Source organism: Amblyomma americanum, chromosome 8 (assembly GCF_052857255.1).
Source record: "Amblyomma americanum isolate KBUSLIRL-KWMA chromosome 8, ASM5285725v1, whole genome shotgun sequence".
NCBI lineage: Eukaryota > Metazoa > Arthropoda > Arachnida > Ixodida > Ixodidae > Amblyomma > Amblyomma americanum.
In genome coordinates, this window is record NC_135504.1 from 70924699 (window position 1) to 70950861 (window position 26163).

The 26163-nt window shown below is 44.7% G+C and overlaps 1 protein-coding gene across 1 annotated transcript in view; it reads right to left on the minus strand.

The window, feature by feature from the left end:
* Positions 1–245: 245 nt before the first annotated feature.
* LOC144102487 (uncharacterized) overlaps positions 246–26163 on the minus strand; it is a 148096-nt gene continuing 122178 nt past the window's right edge. The window contains exons 8-9 of the mRNA XM_077635750.1: positions 23429–23988; positions 246–516 (exon numbers count right to left, since the gene is read on the minus strand). Of these exons, the coding sequence (XP_077491876.1) occupies positions 312–516; positions 23429–23988 (765 nt within the window). The 3' untranslated portion in view covers positions 246–311. The remainder of the gene's footprint in view (positions 517–23428; positions 23989–26163) is intronic.

Sequence of the window (26163 nt, forward strand, 5' to 3'; positions counted from 1 at the left end):
GAGTTTAACATCCCAAAGCGACTCACGCTATGAGCGACGCTGTAGTTAAGGGCTCTGGTAATTTTGACCACCTGGGGTCCTTTAAACATGCACCGACATCGCACAGTACACATGCCTTCAACATGTCGCCTCCACTGAAATGCGCCAGTCGCAGCCAGGATCGAACCCGCATGTTTCGGGACAGTAGTCGAGTACCATGTTAGGATAGAACACTTCTCATAGGTCACTTAGCTAGAATGCTGTTATCTGGTTGCCAACAGGATAGCTACCAAAACGTGTTCCAAAGGGCACCATGGAACAATGCTATTCCTTTAGTGTCTTGTCTCTTTGTGGTGTTTTAACTTCCACTTAACTGAGAACGCCTTTGAGCACGAGTCACACTGGAATGGTTTTTCACCCCTGTGGGACCGCACGTGTGCCACAAGGGTTTCCTCTCGTGCAAATGCCATGGGGCACAGCTGGCACTGGTATGGCTTCTCACCAGTGTGGATGCGGACGTGTCTTATCAGGTGGCTCCTTTCTACAAATGCACTGCCAATGTGGTCACAACGGTACGGACGATCACCCGTATGGGTGCGCAGGTGTTTGTTCAAATTGCTCTTTACTGCAAATTTTCTGTCACAGTGGTCACAACGGTACGGGCGATCACCCGTATGGGTGCGCAGGTGTCTGACCAGGCTGTGCTTATAAGCAAATGTGCTATCACAGTCACTGCAATGATACGGGCGGTCGCCTGTGTGGGTGCGAATATGCGCTATGAGGTCAGATCTCTTCTGGAAAATCTTGCCGCAGTGGGTGCACTGGTGAATCTGCTTGCCTGTGGGCTTGTCCCGGTGAGTATTCACGCTTGTACTAGTGGATGGCACACTGTGGTTGAGAAGGCGCTTTTCATCAGGTGGACTTTGTCCAGGAAACACGCCAAAGTTGTGGTCTGCCATGACTGATCCTGCATTTCAAAACCAGAGCATTTTGATTAAAAACTAGGGCCCAAGATGCCAGAGCTTGTTTATAACTAAGGAACAAACGCCAAATTTAGTATTAACCAAATAAAATAATATTTATTTTTCTGAAAACATCTGGATGCCGAGTTTCGGCCCTTCGGTCGAGAAGAACTGTCCAGTGGAAGTAAATCTTTAAACTTTTTGGATTTATGCTAGAAACATGGCAACATGGCAAAGAAATAATTCCCACCAACCCAAATGCGCAATTATTAGGAGTCTGCAAATATTGAATATGAATAAAAAGTTTTTATGAAATATTAATAAACAAACATTAGCCAGAGTTCTTTTTCAAAAAAAGTGTAAGGCCTTTGCAAACAACATATAGAACACTATACTGACTCAGCATGATACAAAATAAAATGGTGTGCACAGAAATGTAGTGTTTGATTAGACAGCATTAACCTAGTTTTTTAATAATTTCTGTGTGATTTACAGCTCTGAACTTTTTATATGTAAAAGAGGAGATCAAAGTTATGGACACAGTGAAAAAAAATAAATTGAATTTTTTTAAATGAAAATTTCCGCTTTTTGACTCACATCTCCCCTTAGCAATCTGCAACAGGTGATTTGATCATGAAAAATATCAACAGAAAGACGCATCAAAAATACCAACACACATCTATGTCCAACCACAATAAAACAGATTATAATGTGCACTTTGAATTAGCAACCAATTATGGCTTTCACTCAATATCAGGTAAAACAGAAAAGGTTAAAATTCAACACCGAATATCTGGCTGAGCACTAATAAAAGCTGTTACTGCAGCTTTGGTACAGATTCTATGCTCATAAAGCCTCAAACATGATTGAAGCAAAAAAAAAAACAAGAAACAACAGAATAAATGAACAAAATAATGAGAAATGCACTCGCATGACATTGTAACAAGAAAGACAAGAAAGTCAAGACATTTCCAAAAACTGAAGGCCCTTTAGCACCAGAAGCGAGATCTCAAGGATGGTTGACCAAAGGCACATGAATTCAATGGCTACTCAATGCACAGAATATATTACTTTTGCTGCACCTTATTCTTTCAGCAAATATCTTGAAAGATTATGGGAAAAAAAATGTTCTGCATGCACTGTGCTCCATCAAATGATCACAAGGTGACCTGCATACGTATACCCTTCTTTATGCTTAGACCATGCTGCCCATGGTATCATAAACAATAACCATCATTGATGTCCCAGTATCTGTGCTCTCGATAGATGGGGCTTTATGCACCCCATTTTGTCCATATACACCATGCACAGAGGTCTGCAAACAAGCCATTTTACAGACTATGAACATTAGGCCATTGAGTCTATGAGGAAAGGTATTGAAGATTTCTTCCTGTGGTAGCATATATCCCTTGGATCGTTGATATTAGCCTGCAAAATTAAGCAGGGAAAAGCAGTGTAAGTAAAATACAAACTGCAGTACTGCAAGAAGCAATGCAAAAATGCTTGCTTTAGAAATGACTGCACAACAAACAACACGCAAAAACTACTCTGGATTACCATTAGTTCTCGATAGAAAAAGATAGGAAAGATAACGGACAATAAAAAAAAGTACTACAGGCGTCTTGCTTATGATATGCCTACGTAGCTTTGACCATGACACATGCTGCATGCTTAAGTGCAATGCCACATATGCTATCTTCTACAATGCTCGTAATTTAGGCCTTAGTGATTAGGGACATTGGATATAAAGACCGATTTGGTTTTCCTGCAGAGTTTCACCCCTTTGGATCACTGAATATACTATTCTACAGAATGTGAGCAATAAGCTATATGCATTTGCGTATAGGTTGACTGCAGTTGATTTGAAACATTCTTCCAGCATCTTGTCTTCTCAGCACTGGTTATAATGCCTGCAAAATAAAGAACAGCAAATTAGCTCATGCAGAAGCAAAGCTTCAAAGCCATAGCAGCATTCTTTGTGTATTCCAATACTCAAGTTCATAGTGAACTTGGAAGAAGAAGGGATCTTTCTGTACTCATGGCTCAAAAAAGACAAGGCCTGATGTATTGTGCTTTGCATGCCAACACAAGACAATGATTACCCAGGATGTATTTGAATGGCCAAGAACACTGAAACACTTAGAAATGTTAATGTTCACAAAAGTTGTTCGGAAAGGTGCTTTGCCGACAGCAGGTGCTTCTTGGCTTGTCTGCGCTGTCTTCTAAGAAAGGCAGAGCAAAGCAGCATAAGCCTCACACATTGCCGCAAGCAGAGGTGCTTCCAGCATAAACAATCAATTTTTTAGTCATGTCCAAGAAATTCGGTAGAAGCATATTCATTTGGTACAGAGGAACTCTTCACTTTCAAAACCGCTCAGTGACAGACTGAAACCTGTGCCCGGTCTTAATGTTTTTCAGTGTCAACACCTGATTGGCGCTGTATTCTTTCAAGTAGAGACTGCTGACAATAAAGCATTACAAAAACAACACTTATGGTACTCATTGTATCAGACAGTTCTTCCTCGAAGTCAGACCACTCTATCAAATTCTGCCCTGCAGTCCCTATGCTTCCTGATCTAGAGTTTCAGCGCACGCACAGTAACCTAACTCAAGAAGGTATTTACAGGAAAGACGAAGTGTGGGTGGGATGCATGCATTTAGAGAAAAAAAGTCTCCAGCTTTCCCATCTGCAGGGGAGAAGATAACAGTGATATTATAACCAGAGCCCAATTGCAGCCACTAAAATCACGGGATGTCTGAGGTTCATACATCCAACACGAGTGCTTATAGACTGCAGTGTTCGAATAGTGCCACTTCATGGTGCATAACTTGCTTGGTTTACCTAGAAAGAAGTCAAGTGCAATGCCAACTGCAACAATGCCAGTGAAGAGACTCATACTCTCATTCTGCTCATAAATAAGGAGCACTGGCAGCTACAAAGAAGGCCCTTAATTGAATCCCCTGCACGGTGGTTGTTCTGCCTTTCCAGTCATAAGTGGTTCACCTTTCTTTCTGTGTACAATAATCAGTGGTGAGGCCAATACGGTACTTTAGTTGAATGCAGTAAAACTGCTAAGGCACCAGCATGAAAACAACATAACAGTAGCCCTCGCAGTCTTACTCGAAACATGAAACAGCTCCACTGTCTTTAAGGAAAGAGTGCATACACCAGTGGAAAGGTACACATGTAGACAGGACACACTCACTGTCAGGCCAATGAGGCCACTTTGTTGCCTCCTCAACACTTTTCTTGCAAGAAACGCCTTTGAGAGGCACCCATAGATTTAAAGCAAGGGGTTTCTTTGCTAGAGCGTTGGTACTCATTTCATGCCAGCAGCTAAGCTGGAAAAGAAGTCAGAACTGATTAGAGAAGTGGCTGCACATTGTGACCAACTTAAAAGGTACAAAACACCGGCAGCAGACCAACAGAGCACCAGTGTGTGTGAGGTAAGGCCAGAAAAAAAGAGGAAATTTTTATGCAAGCCGTCTTCCACCTATACACTACCGTTGCGCATATGTTCATTCCTGAATTCACTCTGCAATGTCAACAGGACTGGTATTAAATCAATTCATGTAAGCAAAGCATCTGCTTCTGTGCACCACAGGGCGTCCCCCAAAACAATAACTTAAGCCAAAATTTTGGACTGCCTAGAGCAACAAGTTCTACCCGCAAAGCAAGCAAGCAGGTCCGCAGGAGCACCAGAGAAAGCTTGAAAAGGGCACTTTCTTTAGGTGTCATCACATTAATACAAAAACACAGCCTGGCTTGAACTAGAATGACACATCGTGAGTGACAATTACATCACCTTTCAGTGTTTGACAAAACCAGTAAACAAAAAAGGGTAACACTTTATTTGCATGGCAACTTAAATGTGTAATACAAAACACAAGGAAAAGAATTCCAACTACAGAGCATAGAACGACAGGCACTCTTGATAAGACCGACAACTAAATTTTAGGCATCAAATTTTTTTTCACCACAACAAAAAGCTTACTGTCTAAGCTGTTCGACTACGCAATGGTTTTGCAACAAATGCGATAAAAACTTTTTACCAAGAATTTTTCAAACAGTCGATGAGCGTGTTTCATGTGCCTCTATGCTAAAAACCATGATCAGCAAGCGTGAGAATTGCGCACCTGAAAAAAAATTATGGACTAAAGCTGACATAGTTACAGCCAAAAAAACATTAATTAGGGACTTTTAGTATAGCATAGCGACCATTTCAGTCTCCACACCCAGAGCTGTTATGGTACAGTGATGTGTACCTCGTTGTTGGAAATTTCAGTGGAACATGGTTACCATGTCAACCAAGAAATATAGAGCACTGGGGCACCATCTAGGAATAAAAGTTGAAAGCACAACATTAGTGATGCAAAAATTGAAAACTGAAAAATGGTTTCTGAGGAAACGAAATGCACAGTTATTGTCTCACATATGTCATGGACACCCAGGACCACACCACAAGGGAAGGGCAGAATGTGGGAGTGAAAGAAGAAAGAGCTGCCATAGTCCTCTCCAGAATAATTTTGACCACTCGGCGATCTTTAATGTGCACTGACATTGCACAGTACACGGGCACTTCTGCCTTTCACTTCCATGGAAACGTGGCTGCTGCAGCGAGGTTCGATCCCGGGAACGGCGGCTTAACCAGTTTTTTCACATCTTCAATACGCCAACACATTATTGAGGAGAGTTTGCTCACAACTGAAATACCAAGCCTTCTTGAGTCAAGTGGTCTATTGTACAATAGTTCTGCTTCACAGAACTTCCTGACAACTATGCACGACTCTCAGTCAGACACTCTATGGGCAAAATTTTCTATGAGAATGACATCTTCACTGATTCGGCAGCAGCCGTCATTAGGTCTCAAGCTCAAAGTGAAGGATTGAAACCTAATTCCTTTGTACTGTGGGAGTCTACAGCTTGAAGGGAGAGTTCCCACATCATCATTTTCGAGCAAGAATTCCCTTGGCCGCCTTACAAAGTAACTTTGCTGTGCTTTTGAGGCAAGTTTTTCCTCTAAGCGATTATATATCTGATTCAATGCACGACCAGGTTTAAGAAGAAGTTTTTTGATTGCCTGTATGTTCTTCTCAAAAGAAAATGCAGGAAAAGAGTCAAGCGTTTCATACAAACGAACGTCTGCTGCTAGATGCAACAAACAGTGAACGTTGTACGATACCTCCTCCTGTTCATTAAGTCTACCAAAGCATTTCACAAAATGCTGAAGAAGTGTTTCTGCAGAGTCTGCATACTGTTGGCAAAGTGATGGAGTGCTGAGAATAGTTGCAGCAGCATGCAATGTCAGAAAATTCAAAAGCATGGGACTTGGCAGTGACTCCCTTAGCACTAGTGGACCAGTGTAAAGCAGAAAAAGCCTAAACTCTGTAGCCTTCCAGCGGTCTTTCTCATCCAGAGTCCTAGGTTTCCTAGCGAACTCAAGTGGAACACAACCCTCAAGGGCGACACCTTTGGCTATTTCTTTACGATCTGTGGGACCAAGGTGGACTGTCAGTGGCCTCGCAAACCACAAGTTTATCAACTTACGAACTACACCAAGGTACAGCAAATGCATGGGATCAAGTGGCACGTTGCTCACACAGTCAATAGGAAGTTCCGTCAACAATGACACACCGTGGTGGTGCTCAAAATCTTCCTGTTTCCGGAATGACTTATCAGTTCTTAGCGTCGATTCTGAGGTAGGAAAAAACATCTCATTAAAACTGCCTTCTGCAGTACATTTAGGGCACACTGCGTAGCCAGCATGTAATTTTGTCAAGAATATAAATGCGCGCGCCAGTGCGTCGCAGATAAAGCTTCTCATTTCTACCTTAACCAGTTTGCCAGAGATCATTAGACCTACCCGAACTAAATTTTTTAGCTCGAGAACAAAAGGGTGAAGGAATTCATGCGCAGAGTTTGGATTTGCAGGGCCCAGAAAAGCACCAACGATCACTGGCTCTGGTAATTTATGGGTGGCATTAAGCTGAATCTGGCATTGAATTGGCCAGAGCTGCAGACGGGAGCTCTTTGACAAAGGCATGCCATCTATGTTGAAAGAAAGGCCAACAACCTGTGGCGGGTGCTTTGCGGGACACAGAACATATCCTCCAAGCCTTTCTTAAGCCCGAGATGGCAGTAGTGTCCAGGAGGCAATTCAGTAACGCCAGCTATAACTGCAGTTCTACGAGGAGTTTTAAGCAACATTCGTGCGTCTGTTGGCAAATCAGAAAAGCAGCTGTGACATTTCAAAAGACGCAGCAAATCCGTTAGAGAGCGATGGGATATGTTGTGTTCAAGTGGCGCCCAACCAACCAGCCGAGAACGAAACTCGTCAACCGTTCCAACGCTTTCAGTTGTCGGGACGTCGTGTCCCAATTCTTGGGAAGCAGCGACCAGTGCACACAGAGAACTGCCACTCGCGACACTGCTCATTATGTTGGCATCGCTAGAGTCACTTAATTGAGCCTGCAGTGTGCTCCGAAGGCAAGTCGAGGGGAGCGTACGAAGAATCAGCAGCTTGCTCAAAAACGCTGGCGCAAGGGTCGTCTGTCGAACCGCTAGCACCGCTTGCATTGTCGCAAGGAAGTGCAAATTAAGTAGTCGGCATCACTCGCTTCGCGCCGAGTTTCGCCATCCGGTTCACCTGAATGACTCGGAATTGAGCTCGTAAAGCGAGTCCGCAAAGAGCTCGGCGCTTCCAATGCTTGGAAAAGAGCCCGAACTTCTAACCGGGCTTTGTTCCGAACAGACCGCGCTTTGCTTAGTTTTGGCATCGCAACAAAACCGTGCTACTCAGCAGACACACCAATTATCCTTCGTGGGCATCTACAATCAACCTACACCGCTACCTAAAGACAAGGATGGTCTTAAATAGTTCAGCACAAATCGTCCGATGCTGCAACAAAGAAGCAAGGTCTAAGCCTTTTCAATCAAACGTTAGTCAACTGACAGCAAACGGCGGCACGGCATGCCGAACACATGGAAAGAAACCGCTATGCAAACGGGGCCATCACACATACTTTTGATGGATGTCGAGCCATATGTGGAGTGCAGAAACGGTAGAACACGCAAAAATATTGTGTGGTAGGCCGCCAGAACCCAACAAACCGACAACTTCAGCGCAACCGCTGGCAAAGCTAAAGCAGCTAAAGCTGAGCTACCGCGCCGAGTCGAAGACCGCGCTACCACGCAACATGCGGAGCAGCGAGTACTACTGGTACTACTATGTACCGATAGGTGCCGTTAGGTGAGGCTGGCATGAGTTTTTCCTGTTGTGGCTTTTTGTGCTCATACATAACATTTCAGGCCAGAAAATATGTTTGTGTTCTCTTTCTCATGCATAATTTATGCAAAAAAAGAGTGATTGAAGTTTTTTTTTTGTGTCTGTGTGGACACGTGACAAACTCGCGCGCCCACGGGTGCCGAATGGCCTGCTCATCTCGCGGCCAGGCCCGTCGTCTGCTACGGTATGCACTTCGCTCAACACGCCTTTCGATAACTGCCTTCACTGTAAAGCTGTTTCTCTAGATTGCCTATTTCGAACAACTCAGTTTGCAAGCAAATTCACCGCACGTATGCTTAACAATTTTGGAATATGCAGGAATAAAGCTTCCGATTCGCAAAAAATGCACAGGTAACAGTATACTTTACAACTTAATAGCAAAGCGGCGGAAGACCCGTTAATAGCGCAGTAGCACTACTAGCCGCATTCCTGCATATTCAGCCTCATGACCGAGTGTATGTTTTGCCGAAACCAATAATTAAGGAGCAAGTTTAGGAAAGGAAAAGTGTGCGCGAGCGCCGCTCTAGAACACGTGCGGCGTAGCACGTGACTTTTTTTGCATGCCTCTCGCGCTTTCCTCTAGGTCACCAGGTCACAACACCGCCACTACATCGTGGTTACATCACAAACGATGGGAATGTTTCGCATTATCAATGTTCCGCATTATCGCCAAAAAGCTCTTTAATTGCCCATGGAAAACCTTAATAAATTAATTCCATATGACATGCGTCTTAGGATTCAGGCTTTTCTTATGTTCGAATGCGGCACTAAAGCTGCCAGAGATATATGGGATATATTAATTGATAGTTTGTGCGTCCAATATCTGTGTTTGTTGGACATACATTAGAACATAACTTGCGCATCGAAAGAATGAATGAAAAACTTTATTGGTTCCTTTGGGAAGTAGCGGTAGAGGACGAAGTCTTCGTCTTGAAGCTTGGATCCTCCTTGGCCGTGGGTGGGCCCCTAGTCCAGGGCTCCACTGAGTCAGGCCACCTCGCTTGCGTGTGCTATGAGGGCCCTTTGGACCCCTAGCTCGCAGCTGGTGAGCCGGCTCTCCCATTGCTCCGCACTTGGTGTTGTGTTTGTGGAATGCTTGATTTCTCCCGCACTCCCATGTGACATGATATAGTGTTGGTTTTGCTCCGCACCACGGACAGGTGGCGCTATACTGTGTGGGGAACATCTTGTTTAATATGTATAAGTTTGGGAAGGAGCCTGTTTGCAGTCTTCGCCATCCTGTTGCTTCCTCCTTGGATAATGCTTTATGTTGTGGGGGGTATTGGAATCTTATCCCCTTATATAGGTTTAATAATTCCGAATAGCTGCCCCCGCAATTAATCTGGGGCCTCTCCGGGGGTAATGACGTTCCTGTTCGGCTGGGCATTCCTCGAGCTAGGTTGTCTGCCCCTTCGTTGCCCCTGATCCCTGCGTGACTCGATATCCAGATTATGTTGTGTATTGGTCGTCCCTCAGGGAGCAGATCTCTACTGAGGATCTTGAGTGCCGTGCTGCAAATTCTGCCTCTTGTATAGTTCCGGCACGCCTCTTGTGAATCCGTTAAGATGTTAAGGGATCTCCCTGTCCTATATCCTTCATTCGCGGCCAGGGCGACAGCAATCTCCTCTGCCTCCGTTATGTTAGATACTTCGGCTGTGAGGCTTGTGATGTGTTCTCAGTGGTAATTTACAACTACTGCTACCGCGCTATTTTTGTGTGTTTTGGGGTATAGGGAGGCATCAGTGTAAAGTGTGTTGTCCCGATGCCCCATGTTCCTCTCATAAAATTCTGCCCTAACCTGTCTTCTGTTAGCATGGAGGTTTGGATCCATGTTTCGGGGTATAGGTTGTATGCATAGCTTCTTTCTTAGCGGGTCTGGTATTGCGGCCCTGCTATTTTGTGGCTTTTCTATTTCCCGACCTAGCTTTGTCAGGAGCGCCCTTCCAGTCATTGTGTTGCTAAGTCTTCGTATTTGTGCCTTGAGCTGGCATTCTCTTAATTCTTCGAAGGTGTTGCTGATTCCGAGTTGCATGAGCTTGTCGTTGGATGTATTTCTTGGGAGATGAAGAGCTGTTTTGTATGCCTTCCGGAGTATTGTCTCCGCTTGCTCCTTCTCTGCTTTGATAGTCACATGGTACGGTAATGAATATGTTACCCGGCTCACCACTAGGCTGTTGACTAGCCTGAGTGTGTCCTCCTCCTTCATGCCATACCTCTTGTGCGCTACTCTGCTGATCATCCGGCTTACTTGTCCTGCCGCTTTGCTTAGCAGGCTGAGTGTATGACTGCCCTACCGGCTTCCTTGCAGCCACATGCCGAGGATTCTGATCATCTTTTGTTCAGGGATGTTCCGGCCCTCTAGTTTTATTTCGAGTGGAGCATCCGTAGGGTGCCTACCCACTCTGATGAGCTCAGATTTTTCCGTGGAGCATTTAAGTCCTCTTTGTTTTGTGTATTCTTCAATGCAGGTGGCAGCCTCTTGTAGCGCCTCCTGCTTCTCCCCCAGTGAGCCTAGGGTGGCCCAGATAGTGATATCGTCTGCGTACATTGCATGACTAATCCCCTGGACCTTGGTGAGTTTCTTGGCGAGGTTGACCATCGCTATGTTAAAGAGTATTGGCAAGATTACTGAGCCTTGCGGAGTGCCCTTGCATGGCGTTTGAAAGGTGTCACTCCGCAGGTCTCCTACGCCTACCGTCGCTGTTCTGTCCGTGAGGAAGCTTCTAACGTAGTCATGGACCTTCTTCCCGAAGTTGGTGGTGTTAAGTCCTTCCATAATGGCGGCATGGGATACGTTGTCAAAGGCCTCTTTAATATCGATGGCCATGACAACGTTCTCCCCGTTCTTTGGCATTGTTTCGAGTACCTCTTCTTTTAGTTGTAGCAAGATGTCTTGGGTTGATAAATTTGCCCTGAATCCGAACATGGTGTTGGGGTACAATTCTCCGTCTTCTAGATGCGTTTGTATTCGTCGGGTATCTATTCTCTCGTACAGCTTGCCTAGGCATGATGTTAGCGAGATCGGTCTGAGGTTTTCAATTTGGAGTTTCTTGCCGGGCTTAGGGATCATGACGACTACGGCGTGTTTCCACTCCGCTGGGACCGTCCCTTCTTCCCATTGGTTGTTTAGGTATAGGGCGAGTTGGCTGATTGCTTCGTCGCTTAAATTTCGGATTAACGAGTTATGAATCTTGTCCGCCCCTGCTGCCGAATTTTTCGTTGTTGCCCTTATGGCCTCGACGACCTCTTCTCTTGTGATGGGTCTGTCCGTGGTTGGGTTTTCTTCGCCCTGGTAGTCGCCTTGGTAGCCGTCTACCTCGTCCTTCCCGTAGCATTTCTCTCGTACTGCCTGGAGCAGCTGTTCTTCTGTACCTTCGTACTGGTGAATTAGCCTTTGGATGGATTTGCTGCTTCCCGCCTTGCTATTGCTCGGATCTATGAGTGTTCTGAGGATCTGCCACGTTCTAGCCGTGCTGAGGGTGCCATTCAGCGAGGTACTAAACTGCTGCCACCCTTGTCTTGCCAGCTGCGTTGCATATTCCTCTGCTTGCCTGGTGATTTCGGCAATCTTCTTCTTTAGCTTTCTGTTTAGCTTTTGGCGCTTCCACCACTTGGTCAGGCCTAGTCTTGCCTCCCAGAGCCTGAGAAGTCGCTTGTCCACTTCTGGTGCTTGTTCTGTTCGATCCACTTCTTTAGTGTTGAGATCCCCGATTTGTCTAAGCTGTTGGCTCCAATCTTCTGCCGAAGTTATGTCGTCCTTAAGTTGTTTGCAGTAGGTGCGGAAGGCATCCCAGTCAGTTAAGTTTGCCTTGCTGATCTTCCTTTGGATGCTTTCTGCCTCTGTGCTGACCATAATGATGTAGTGGTCGCTGCCGAGATTTTCTTGCAGGTTCTCCCATTCGACTTGCTTAGCGCCCCTGACAAAGGTTCGGTCGGGACATGTTTCCACGCTTACGCTATTACCCTGTCTAGTAGGCTGACTTTCATCTGTAACTCGCAGCCTATGTTTTCCGCAGCTGTGCAGGTGCCGAGCCCCTTTTTATCTTCGATCCTGCTGCCCCATTGCGGGCTTTTCGCATTAAAGTCCCCTGCTATTATTAGGGTATTCTGCCCTGCAAGCTTCTTTGCTTCCGCAAAAAGCTTAATGAAGCCTCCTTTATTTTTAGGTGGGCTGTACAAATTTACTATAAAAGTGCTTTTAGCTTTTCTTTTTCTCTTGGGAATCACTTCAGTTATTATGTGTTCTAGCTGTGTGTCTTCAAACTCGTTATGAGCTATGCTTGTGATTTTGTTCCTAATGAGAGTTGCTGTTCTTCCGTTCTCCTGACATGAGTGTCCTTTTAGGGTTGGGGTGCAATTTGTCTCTTGTAGAAGTATTAGATCTGGTGGGTTTCCTCTAGTGTTATTGAGTTGCTGTAAGAGCCCTTGCTTACGCCTGTAGCTCCGGCAATTCCACTGCCATATCTCTAGTTGTTGTTGTCCTGCCATGTTATCGTATTGGTACTGTTGTTTGTTCCCTGGGATTCTGATCCAAACCTGCGCTCATTGTAGAGGCGGTCCCTAGCGTCATTTACTGTCTTCCGTGTGTTTTGACTCTTTACATAGTTGCGGAAGCTCTGATCTTGCAGGGCTATCTTTTGATTTAGTTGCTGTATCTGCTGCTGCATCTGCTGCATTTGCTACTGCATGAATGTCTTTAGATCGTCTATTGTTGAGTTTCCTCCTTCATTAGTTTGTAAACTTTCTACACTCTGTTGTGGGGGTGAGGGTACCCTGACAGGCGTGCAGCCTGCCTTTCGGATCTCTTGCATTCCCGCTATTAATTCGCTTATTTGTTTCTTAAGCTGTCTGTTTTCCTCTCGGGTCTGCTCTTGTTCCTTCCTGATGTTATTAATTTCGGCAGTAAGCCTTTTTTCATTATCTGTTCGTGTGTTTGTGTTGTTGTGCGGAGCAAAGAGCGCCTTGGGAGGGCCGGCTCCCCATGACTCCGCCGCTCTTCTTCTGTTGCTGCTTCGGTTTCACCCAGGACTGCTGGCCGCCCAGGGGTGGGTAGGACTCGTCCCGCTCCCGGCTCCGGCCCTGGCCCTGGCTGCTGCTGCGCCCCCTGCTGCGACTCCTCGATTCTCTCTGGTAGTCACCTTGCCGCTCCTGGTCCTCGTTCCGGAACCAGCGTGGTCTCCGTGCCCCGCCTCTGCTTCGGCTGCTGGCTCTGGGGTCCCCATCGCAGTTCGTTGATTGGCTTCAGTCGTTGTGCACAGTCCTTCGTGCCCGCCGCGTGGGAGCCCCCGCATAGCAGGCACTTGGGTGTACATTGATGTCGTTCTTCCGGATCTTTCTGGCCGCATTGTCTGCATGCCTTGATTCCCGGGTTCGGACAGACGTCCGATCGATGTCCGTGTTGGCAACAAACGTAGAATATTTGCCGCGTCGGCCTATAGGGGTAGCACCACATCTCTCGATCCCCCGTATAGTACAAGACTTGCTTGGGGAGGATGGGGCCATCAAAGGTGATGACGACTGTGCTCGATCGGCCTAGCATCCTTGCCGCCAGGATCTTCACCCCTTGTGAGCGGGTTCGTAAATTCGCCTTGAGTTCTTCGGCCGGGGACCCCGGGTCCACTACGTGGATGACCCCGCGCAGCGTTCTCTCCGGCGCCGCCACGTGTGCGTTGATTCCGTAGCTATGCTCTCCAAACTTCAGTTGCGTGATGCGCCTGATATGTTGAGCAGCGCTTTCGTTATCGGTACTGATTATTATGATATTCGAGCCGGTGCGCAGTCGGATGATGAGATCTTCTGCCTTGCATCCGTGTCCGGTAGCCGCGACCACCGCCCGCGCCACTTGGTGCGTCTGCAGGTTCTTCACTGCCAGTGCTTTCGGTCGAAGGACTACTTTTAAATAATCCCTGGGAAGGGGAGGCAGCCTTCTCCTCGGCGCTCCTTCCTCCTCTCCTTGTTTAGGTGCAGTTGGCGTGCCACCTGTGCTCTTCGCCGCGCCTAGGGAATTTTCGTTCCCTAGCGCTTTTCCCGCCAAATCTCCTGCTTGGCTTCCACGTTGGCGTTTCTTTTGCCGCTTGGACATGGCTATCTCCCAGTCAGTCCGCGTCCAAAACCTTGTTCTGACTTGCCTGTAGCGTTGTTGTCGCTGGGGTGCTGCCTTTTAGGGCTTGAAAGGCTGTCGCTGGTCCGTGGGCGAAGGTCTCCCCGGTAGCGTCTTGATAGTCTTCGTCCTTATTTTCTTGGGTTTCCGCCATAAAATTCGTCTGGTCTTTTAGCGGTGCGCGATATACGCTGGGATTTATGCATGGGTCATCGCTCCGGCGCCTCTACCGCTGGCCAAGGCCGGTAGGGCCGCAGAGCCCCGCTACTGTGTTAGGCCTAATAGGCCTAACTTCGGTCGGCCACGTGGGAGATCTTCAAAACCGTATAAATCCAAAAATATTGGACCCAGCGGTTTGAAAGAGGTGTCCTCGTGGCCCGCTTCGCTTTCGGCGTCGTCTCCCACCAAAATTTTGGCAGTCCAGTCGAGTTAACCGGGTCAAAAGTCCCGAAAACTGCAGAGCGCATGTGAAGTGCGTCCGCTCTCCTCGGCTGCTCGCAGCGCCACTGAGTGTTCACGCTTGGTGGACATGTACTAGATTATATATTAGGCATCTAGTGTCCACGCTTTGCGGACGTGCTCTAGATATAAAAACATTCATATTATTGACGTCCTATCAACGTGTAGCACGTCCAAATGATGATCCTTATGATGTACATCTAATGGACGCTCCTTTCATGACATGACGTTTGGATCTTTCCAGCACGTCGAATGGATATTTGTGGTTTAGTGGGTGGTGAGAACACACAGCTTTAATCGTAGCAAGCGCCAACAAGCCCAGCAACAAAGCACTGCATTATACATAACTTATATGAGAAACATACACTCACGTTAGTATACAAACTGTTACTATGAGCTCATGCTTATATATACTCCCTCATTAAGGGCATCCCACAAGTGTTAGTGGGGAACAGTTAATAAATATAGTTTTCTCATTAAATTTCACCACTATTTTTGCAATTTATAGCAGAAAAACACAAATAAATTTAAGTGAAAAAATTTTTTAATTGAGAAATAACATTGGAACATAAACAACAGCAAAAAGTTGTCAATCGAACAACAAAAAGCTCTCTGTAGGAGCCAGTAGGTCCCACTTCAGAACCAGAAGCCCAGCAGGTACCAGAAGAGGCTCCTTACAGGGACCATTTCAACCAGCAGCGCAAACCAGAAGGCTTCCTTCTGGGACCAGTAGACAGCACAAAGCCCGGAGGCTTCCTTCTGAAACCAGTAGACCCCAGCACAAAACCAAAAGGCATTCCTTCTGGGACCAGTAGATCAAAGCAAAAAACCAGTTGGTGCCCTACAGAGACCATTTCAGCCAGCGGCAAACCGTAGAAAAAAAAGCAGGTGCTCATAAAGCTTGCGTTCTGCACAGCTGCATACAGGACGGAGTCCTCGGGACAAAAGCGCTGGCATACGGTCTTTGCAGAAAAGGTGGCTCGAGCCACACACCTTCTTTATGATCGGCTGCTGAGAAAAATGTGTTCTATATAACAAGCAAAAAATGGCTTGAAATTTGCAAGAAATAGAAAACAAAAAGTTGTATCCATAGTCCACAAGTTTAAAACATTGCAAACCTTGCAGGGAGCAACATATATGCAAATGAAACTTAGAATCTATTCCAGTACTGGCGTAATTCTTTAAAAAGGTCTGGAACGTGGTAGAATATGTTCTCTCACTGCTTCAATATCGCCGCTTTCTCCTTTCTTTCACTCTGTCCCTCCGCCCCAACCCGAGTTTTTCCCCTTCAGTCTCCTTTTTTCTCTCTCTCTGATTTCTGACCGTTATGCTTTTTCCTTATGCCCTGAAGCTCTTGCTGTCATTTCTCAGGAACCCTTGGCTTCAGCATTCATTCCCTCCCCTTCCTCTCACAATTCATCTAATCTCGCCCCCATTCTCTCTCTTTTCCTCTAATTCCTTCTTTTTTTGTTCTCCCGCATTTCACTCTGCCATGCTGCTTCATTGTTTCATCATATTCTTTTCGTTTTTCAGGTCAACGAAGCCAGTCGTGTCACGGTGCACCTGTTGCAGCTGGACACAAAGCCTCCACGTTCGCCACATCTCTCCACGCTCAATACCCCCGTATTCCTTTCTGTTGAGCCGGCCTTTTTATTTCAAGCCGCTGTAGCAGCCACCAAGCCTGGACAAGATTCACCCTCCCCACTCTATAACACCCTTCCCACCTTTTCCCCCTCACTGGGCCTTTTTCCTCGGAGGCAAGGCGATACTCCACGCCATTGACGAATGCTTTACCCACACGACGACAACTCCTCTAGTTGAAACGTTGGCAAGCACTCTGAGGCTTTCCCCTCCCTTGATGGAAGCCAAAAGTCACCGAAAACAAGGAGCATATGTTTTTTATTTAATTGTGGTGTTCAGTAATTGGAGTTAAATAAGGTAATTATTTAACAATAACTGTTTCAAAGCAGTTCTTCACTTTGTGAGTTCCAAACCCCATCTGCGCACCCTCTCTCTACCATGTAAACATAAATGTTTCCGCATTACGTTCCACCTTCGCGTTGTTGTCGATCTAGTCGGCGGCCTCACAGTTGCAGGATACATGCAGAGGCTCAATTAATAGCAGTGGACGTGGCTCCACTAGGAATGCAGTCAACCACGTGTTTATGCTTGCCGTGCCCAAGGGGTTAACCATCACGCAGGGACCTTCGGCTGCCCAGGGAGAACCTGCCTACATGTGAGACCTGATGAAGAATTAGAGCAGAGCCGGCGAGAAGAGGAGAACGGCGTCCGGCGGCCTGCCGTGTTGCCCCTAAGAGCGGCATTTACTTGACATCTGTTCCGCGCTGTGTTCCCTGCTCCATATAAAACCTGTCCACTTAACACTATATTAAAATGTTTCTTTCATGCACTTTGGTTTCAGCAGTGACGCGGTGTAACATGTAAATTTACTGCTCACGTAACATATATATGTACAAAGAGCTACGACTCCCTCGCGGTTTTATTAACCTGTGCCTAGGTCTTAACCGTACTAGCCTTCCTGATGAGCCGGGATGCGAGCGACCGAACAAACAGCTATGTCTTCGTGACCACGCAGTCATAGTCTGTTTACCGGGCGCCTATAGTTGATTACCACGTACCTATATTTACCAATGTATGAAAAATCCGAAACACAAAAATTTTGTTCCTTTCCCCTTTAAAGGTGCGGTTTTGGAGTTTTGGGAGCCTGCTCAAGACGACTGAAAATAGCCTTTTCCTTGCCTCCTATTGGAAATAAAGATTATTTATGTACAACATTTTCGAGGTAAAAACAATGAAGAATATCTACTTTAGCTGATTTTTCTTTCATTTCTACTGCACACGTGTATACGCTCTCATTATAGCCTGATATGTGCGAAGATGGTGCTATTATGTCTAAATTACTGCAATCTTTTTCTTCGCGCAGTTAAGTGTATAACTGCCCCCATGCTTTTGAATAAAGCTATCCTTGTTGCATACTCTGCACTGCAGTACAGCAAGGCGGCTTGATTATACTTCTGAGTTCACTCATACTTTTACTGCGACTAGATCGAACGAAGTCTTTTAATAAACTGCACATCTCCAAGCAAAAATTTTAACTTTAACCCAACGTTTCGAAGCCAACTCGACACCTTCATGAGGGGTGACTGAGGCTAGCGTCTTTTATGTATAGAGGGAACGGGGGGGGGGGGTCAAATCAAGGAACGGCAGCTGTGATGCGAAAGGTGCGGGGAGGAGGAGGTTTAGGCTGTTAGTCATGCTGGCGCACTGCAGGGAGGTGCTGAATGGCGACTTTTTCTTTGAGTTGAAGAGCGAAGTCCCTGGGTATATAACCCTCAATACTTAAAAGACGCTAGCTACTGCCCTCAGTCACCCCTGATGAAGGAGCCGAGTTGGCTTCGAAGCATTAGGTTAAGTTAAAATTTTTGGTTGGAGATGTGCAGCTTATTACTAGTCTTCAAACCCAACCATACAGGCAATCAGCTCGCGCATCCATCAGCTGTCATGTTAAAACAATAGCAGTAGGATCTTTGACAACGCAACGTTCGCTGCATTGTGTGCAGTGAGCCGCCGCCAAGTCTGAGCTGATCCAGTAGTGCTTTATTTTCCCTCTTTCACAAGCTGAAAGAAAACACTACAGTCACCTCGCAGATGAAAACTCCTTTCAGTGATCGACAGCGTGCGTTTGCGTGACGCACTCTGCAGCTGGAAGACGTCAAGCTGACCGAAACAATTCCCAGCATGGTTTGAAGGGCGTGTTTGTAGTACTCATCTGCCAAAAGCACAGATCGCAAATTGGAGAGTAACGTCGTGCATGCTCTAAACGCGCATTCAAAATTCGTGCTGCGTGGCACGGAGAGTCACGTAAAGTCCACGGCAGAAGCAAGGCAACGCTGCACAAACTTCAGTTTCGGTTCTTTTTTTTTGTAGCCAGCACGGCTTGTGTGCACTAAAATAAACTGTGAATTAAAATAAAACAAAATAAAATCAATTGCTCGTTCAGCGGGAATTGAACTCCAGTCTTTCGCATGTGAAGCGAGTTCACTAACCACAGCGCTACGCATCGCGCAGGTTTTGCCGGCTCTAAAGAGGCACCTAGGCAAGGTTAACGTTCGCAGCGCTACAAGCGGAATATACCCTTTTTACCTCACTTTTGATACACAGGCGGCATAGGCGTTTGACACACTCTCTTCTAGTTCACTCTGCCCGCGCACCACACTCGACACGACCACCGACAGAGCCTTCAAACAACACAACGGCCACACCGCTGCTAACACTAAAAGGCAAAAACAACATCCGATCACGTCGTTGCCGCCGCTGTCAGCGGTTGTGAGATGCGGACGATTTATTTGGCTGTCAACTCTCGATGCCGAGCGCCTGCGAGGTCGTCCTGAACGTTTCCTGCGCCGCACAACAAACTGGTAGTGAAACCTGCCGCCGGCTATTAAAGTGAGGTAGGGCTTGGCGTCGCGAAGTTCGTTATATCCGCTTAATGCCAAACCGTGTTTGCTATAGGAAGTTAAAAAGTACACGTTCGAGCAAAATTTTTGGAAGAGTTCGATATATTAAATAATTCGTTATATGTGTGTTTGTTATATCGAAGTTTGACTACATGTCTCATTCAGGCATCTCTAATATCTGCACTTTGTTTTCATTGTCGCAAATAAAGCAAAGTCATCATGTCAAACGACAACTCTTCTAGCTACAAGTGAAAGCAAAGCAAAACCAGTAAGGTTGATATAGATGCAAGTTTAATACAGTTCACATATATCAATAAAAAAATGACCAGATCTTTCCAAAATTGGCTGTAAAAATGCCTCAATACAAATGGAAAATCTTGCCTCAAAAGACAATACAGTGTTAAGGTGATGACAAGGCTGTAAAGGGAATCATTAGAGAAATAATGGCAGAAAACTAATTACCCTGTAACCAGCAAGTATGTTAGGCAATCATTGACATATTTTTTTTTCTTGGAATCAATATTTCCACAGTAATTATCAGCCACCGAAAGGGAAGCATTATCTAAGGAATATAGGAATTTCAATAACATAGTTCTAGTTCTGTGAAGCAGACAGTAGAAGAACAAGACTAAGGAAGATCGCTGGTCCTGTCGTGTTTGTTTCTCTTTTGTCCCCATATTTCGTGCCCTTTTCTTTGTGTAAGGGAGATGCTTAAACGTAAAGGTAGTAAAGCATTAAACGGTAAAGCATAGTGGTCTGGTTTCTCTACATCTCCTTTTCTATCCTTGTCTGCTATAAAGTGGACTAGGAACTCACCCCGAAATACACCCTTTGGCACTGTATGTATACTATTGTGTACATATAAAGTAAACTCTCAGCTTTTTCTGATAGTGGGCTACATCTAGCAGTGATTACTTTGCATCGGATGAATTTTATATCCTTTATCTCGCAAATAAGGCCGCTTTTTATGCTATATAGTCAACGTAGCTAATGATATTTTCCAAAGCAGGAAGCGGTGTAGCTCATCGTTCACCATATTTGTGCGCACATAATTAGCTACCAGTTGCAGCATTATTTTGATCGCAATTTCCAGTATAAAGTGCACATTCATAATAGAAATTATTTCTACAATCCTTTGGGTGTTTAGCTGCGGGTGTGATAAGTCCCAGCATTTGACAATGAAAATTGGATTTGAGGAAAGGCAATGACTCAGTAATCCTCTCACTTATCATGGTGGACACCACATAAGAGAAAAGACAAAGGAGGAAGTGGAAGAAGAAAAGAAGAGAGAGGTGCTGTTGTGGAGGGGTCCGACCACCTGGGCATCTTTAATCCACGAATATCACACAGCACACAGCGCCTTATGTGTTTTTCCTCTATCGAAACATGGCCGCCGCGGTCGGGTTCTAACCCTGGGATTTTCTGGATCACCTGAGAGTACACTAACACATGCTGCTGGTGTTTCTCACAATGAGACAGGCAATGCTTTTGCATTAAAAAAAATATACATGTTGCCACAACCAGCTGCTTTTGCAAGCAATCTGCAGTGCATCAAGACAGTTCTCTTCATATGACCCCTGAGGTGATGCCGCTATTCACTTATAAACAGTCATCGTGGAGTTTTTCTTGATCTTGATGTCACAAGTTTGAATTCGGTTGTGGGACAAATGTTTATAACCCAATTTTCCCAGCAATAAATGCATTTTTTTTGCCGCTGAACACACATCATCATAGCTAGAAAGAGCCACATAGCTATTTTTATTGCGAACAATACAGTGTAACTGTGCTAAGACTGCCCCGATAAAGTAAAAACATTGATGCCATTTGAACCTCCATGCCCTGCATACATGTCGAACAAAATTAGAGCAATCAAGGGATGCTGCACTGTTTTTCTCCGGAAATTTTTCAGACACACCTCAAGACGAATGCAACCAGATCTTGGGGAATAACTTTTAAGTACCCAGTTCTGGTTAGCACTTGTTTATTTGTTAACAACCCTAACTTAAGTAAACAACTGTTGATGTGCCGAACGAAAAGTAAACAAATTTCTCCAAACTAACCAACAAAACATGTGCACAATGTAGTGTCACTACAGAGGGAATACAGTGACACAAATTCGTAGTGTTGCAGGCATAGCTCTGAGGAATGCAACTAGTGATGCCCAAAATTCTTTTCGGTGGGGGGGGGGAGGCTAGAACTGCCTGTCAACATAAAAGCTCAGTTTAGGGAGAAGAGCACCTTAGCTATTCACACAAACGGAAAACCAGAGTACCAATGCTTTTGAGTATCAATGTACAGATTAGTAATAAAAGGAATTAGTACTGCAAACAACCAGACTGTCGAGGCCACTTTATGACAGCAGGTGTGACAAAATACTCATAAGAAGAAACCAACACGCAAGAAGTAATAAAATGCAATCTCAAAACACACTGAAATACTTCTCGCTGCTACGAAGTGATTGTTTCTACAAACACGTCAGCTGAACAGCCTATGATGAATCGCAGCAATTACAGCAACACTGATATCAGTGGTGACAAACCCAATAGCCTTCTTGTCATAAGCACCCTATGAAAATGGAACAAGGCTAGCTTTAGCTTACAAATATGCAAAATTGAAGAATTACAACACAACTCCTATTGCGACAAAAGGCTGAAAATAGGCCACAATATTCAACAAAATATGGCATTTGCATGCAGCACAGAAACAGCAATCTGACAAGTGAGACCGGTGCAGTGAAGCTCTTTTAAGGAGGGAAGGTGCTCTTAGAAAAAAAATTTTATTAATGAAATCACGATTATGAAATCTTCAGGGAACAAGTATTTTTGCATGCCGATTCCAAATGTGGAATTTATTTTAATGTACATAAAGTCTTTGTGGACTTGATGCAATATATTATGTAACCCTTGTGGAGAGCTTTAATGAAATTTTGCTGCAGTGAACTTGCTAGAATGTATGCCTTCCGCTTGTCTTGACAACAATCTATGCAATAAGGATAAAATTATTATCCTGCCTATCACAGAAGTTGAGTTACAGGGTTTTGAACTTCGTACTTCACGAACGGGAAGAAAAATTTGTCTTCCTGTTTCTGATGTGACAAGTTCAAAATTCTATACCTCAACTTCTATGACAGGTAGGATGATAATTTTAGCTTTATTGCATAGCTTAATGTCAAGAGAAACCAATGGCATGCATTCTAGCAAGTTCTCTGTAGCAGGATTTCTTGAAAGCTCTCCACAAAAAGTTACATAACAAATTACATAAGTGCTCAACAAATTGTTGCACATGAAATTAAATTCCATATATAGAATCAGCATGCAAATATACATGTTCCCTTAAGATTTCATAATTGTGACTTCATTAATAAATTTTTTTCTAAGACCCTCTTCCCCCTTTAATATTTTTGCTTTTTTAAAAAAAAATTCTTAAAGCTTTTTTTAAAAACCAAACCAAGCCACACAATCTTGAGGGTGGAGCCAATGGAATAGGAATCCGTAAATTGATAAAACATTTAAGTAACACAAGTGCGCTTAGGGCAATAAATTTCAATAAATAATCAGTCCACCCTGCCTTCTGATCTTCATCAGAAAGCTGAGAACACGAGAAATATATATTGGACACATCATCACTGAAAACCTTCCTTCAATGGGAAGTAATGTTATATCTATGTATCATTTTTTTTCCTCTCCACAGAAGTCTGCAAGCATAGTAGGCTCGTGGTTCAGAAAGAAGATACGGAATTGCCCAGTGCCAGTGCAGTGTCAACACTAAAGATTACTTGCAAATCAAACTAACTACGGACATAGGGTTTCATTTGGTTTATAAAGTTTAACGCACCGATGCGACTCAGGCTACGAGTGGCGCCGTAGTGAAGGGCTCTGGCAATTTTCGACCACCTGGGGTCCTTTAAACGTGTATCGATATCGCACAGGGGCCTTGAGCATTTCACCTCCATCGAAATGTGGCCGACGCGGCTCGATCGAACCCGCGCCTTTCAGAACAGCAGTCGAGCGCCATTTTAAGATGGTACACTTGTCACAGGCCACCTAACTAGCATGCCGTTATCTGGTTCCCAACAAGATTGCTACCAAAACTTTCTCCAAAGGAAACCAGGGAACACTCTTATTCCTTTAGTGCCTCGTCTCTTTGTGGTGTTTTAAACTGCACTTAACTGAGAACGCCTTTGTGCACAAGTCACACTGAAATGGTTTTTCACCCTTGTGGGACCGCATGTGCACCACAAGGGCTGCGTTTTGTGCAAACGCCATGGGGCACAGCTGGCACTGGAATGGCTTCTCCCCAGTGTGGATGCGGACGTGTTGTACCAAATGGATCTTTTGTACAAACGCATTGCCACAGTGGTCACAACGGTACGGACGATCACCCGTATGGGTGCGCACGTGATTGTCCAAACTGCTCTTTAGTGCAAATTTGCTGTCACAGTGGTCACAAGGGTACGGACGATCACCCGTATGCATGCGCTGGTGTCTGGCCAAACTGCTCTTTGCTGCAAATGTGCTACCACAATGGTCGCAACAGAATGGACGATCACCCGTATGGGCGCGCAGATGTCTGACCAGATAGCTCTTATAAGCGAATGTGCTATCACAGTAACAGCAATGATATGGGCGGTCGCCTGTGTGGGTGCAAACGTGCGCCGCCAGGTCAGATCTCTTCTTTAAAATGTTGCCGCAGAGGGTGCACTGGTGAGCCTGCTTGCCTGTAGGCTTGATCCGGTGATTACTCATGCTGGTGCTGATAGTTGGCACACAGTGGTTTACAGGGCACTTTTGATGAGGTAAATTTTGTCCGAGAATCACACCAGCCTTGCAGTCTGTGGTGGCCATTCCTGCATTACAAGACCAGACCACTTTTGTTAAAACGTGGGGCCCAATACGCCGCAGCTCACATACTGCTAGGGCTGTAAGATTGTGACTGTAGACAACAGTGCTATGCAATAGCTGCGTTACATGAGTAAAGTTAAATTTCATATGTAGAGCTTAATCCCTTCAGTCAAGAACAACCGTCCACTAGAATTAAATTTTAGTTTTTAGATTTCTATAAGGAACATATCCGACAGCTCAGAAAAAATTCGCACCGTCGCAGATGCCTTGGTGTGTGAATATTTAAATTTTCAAATGCGAATAATAAGAAAAAAATAACTTGCAATATCGAATGGAGTGTACGTTTTGTAAAAAAAACAATTTAAAAATATAAACGTCCAAACATTGTTCCAAGTTCTTTTTCAAAATAGTATCCCGCCTTTCGAACCAAAATATACAAAATTATACTGACTCTACCATACTAAAAAAAACATGATGTCCTTAGAAATGTATATTGCTTGATTGAACAGCATTAACTGCATGCAATAGGTGATGTACACACGCAGAATGAGTAACCATATGAAACCATGAATTCATACAATGCAACATTTAAAGGTAACCGGATGGATAGTAAAACCTCATGAATTCGGACATCAAGGGACGAAGAAATTCCCGAATTTTCCAAAGGTTTAGTTATGAATAGCCCCTTGCCTCAATTCTTCTCGAAGCTGGTTCATAGTTCATACCACAGTAATGGATTGTGTAACAAACACATACATCATGAGCAATAGACAAAAACAATGTTTCCATTTTGGGACAGAAAATTCTAAAAAATTACATGTGAATATAATATAGTTACACTTCATTCAGCAAAAAGTCACCTTCTGTTACGGCAAACCTAAAAATAGAATAGACGTCATGGTGCGAGTTAAACCTATGTAGCAACAGATACTGTTCAGCGAACGTGTGTGAGCTGTGTTATACACATGAAAAATAATGCCAAGCTCCAATGCCCAGCCACAACAAGCCACGCTACACTGTGTACTTTGAATTAGCAACTGCAGTGAAATGGACATTAAATGTGGCTTTCATTTGAGAGCAGTTGACATATAATGGATTAAAATGCCACCCTGAATGTCTGGCTGAACAGTAATAAAAGCTGTTGCTGCAGCTTTGGTAGACATGCTTCATCATAAGGTCCCAAATGTGACTAAAGCAAAAACAAAAAACAACAAAGAAAATAACCAAAATAATGAGAAATGCACTCGCACGGTACTGTAACAAGAAAGACAAGTAAGGCTAGACATTTCTTAAAGTTCCTCTAGCACCAGAATGGAGATTAAGGATGGCCCACCAATAGCACATACATCCAATAGCTACTTATTGCACGGAATGTATTTTTGTTTACAACACCTTGCTCCGTGAAAATCTTGAAAAATTGGGAAAAAAATATTCTGCTTGCATTGTGCTCTACCAAATGATAACAAGGTGTCCTGTATACTCATACCCTTCTTTATGCTTATACCATGTTGCCCCATGATATCTATAATAACCCTCATCGATGCTTAAAGTATCTGTGCTTTTCATGGATGGGGCATTATGCACACCATTTCGTCCATGGACGGCAGGCACTAAGGTCTATAAACAAGTTAATTCGCAGGCTATGAACATCAGGCCAAAGCATCTGTGAAGGCGAGGATTTATATTCAAGGCTTCTTCCTGTGGTAGCATGTATTCCTTTGGCTTGTCAATATTAGTCTGCAAAATTAACAGAGAAAAGCAGTGTAAGTGAATAAAAACTGCACTGCCATTAAGAGCGATGCTTAAATTTTTTCTTTATAAATGACTGCATGTTGGACAACACACAAAAAGTACCCGGAACCATCCATCAGTTACAGAGAAAAAAGGATATGAAAGAATGTGGACAAGAAAGAAATACCAGCAGACATCATGCTTATGATACAACTGCTTAGCTTATACTATGGCTGGAAATAGATGCCTAGTGCAGCCCCAGACTGCAGCTCACTTATGGAGGTCAGTGGCTGTAGCTCTGGACTTGGGAGATGGGCAGCAGTGGGG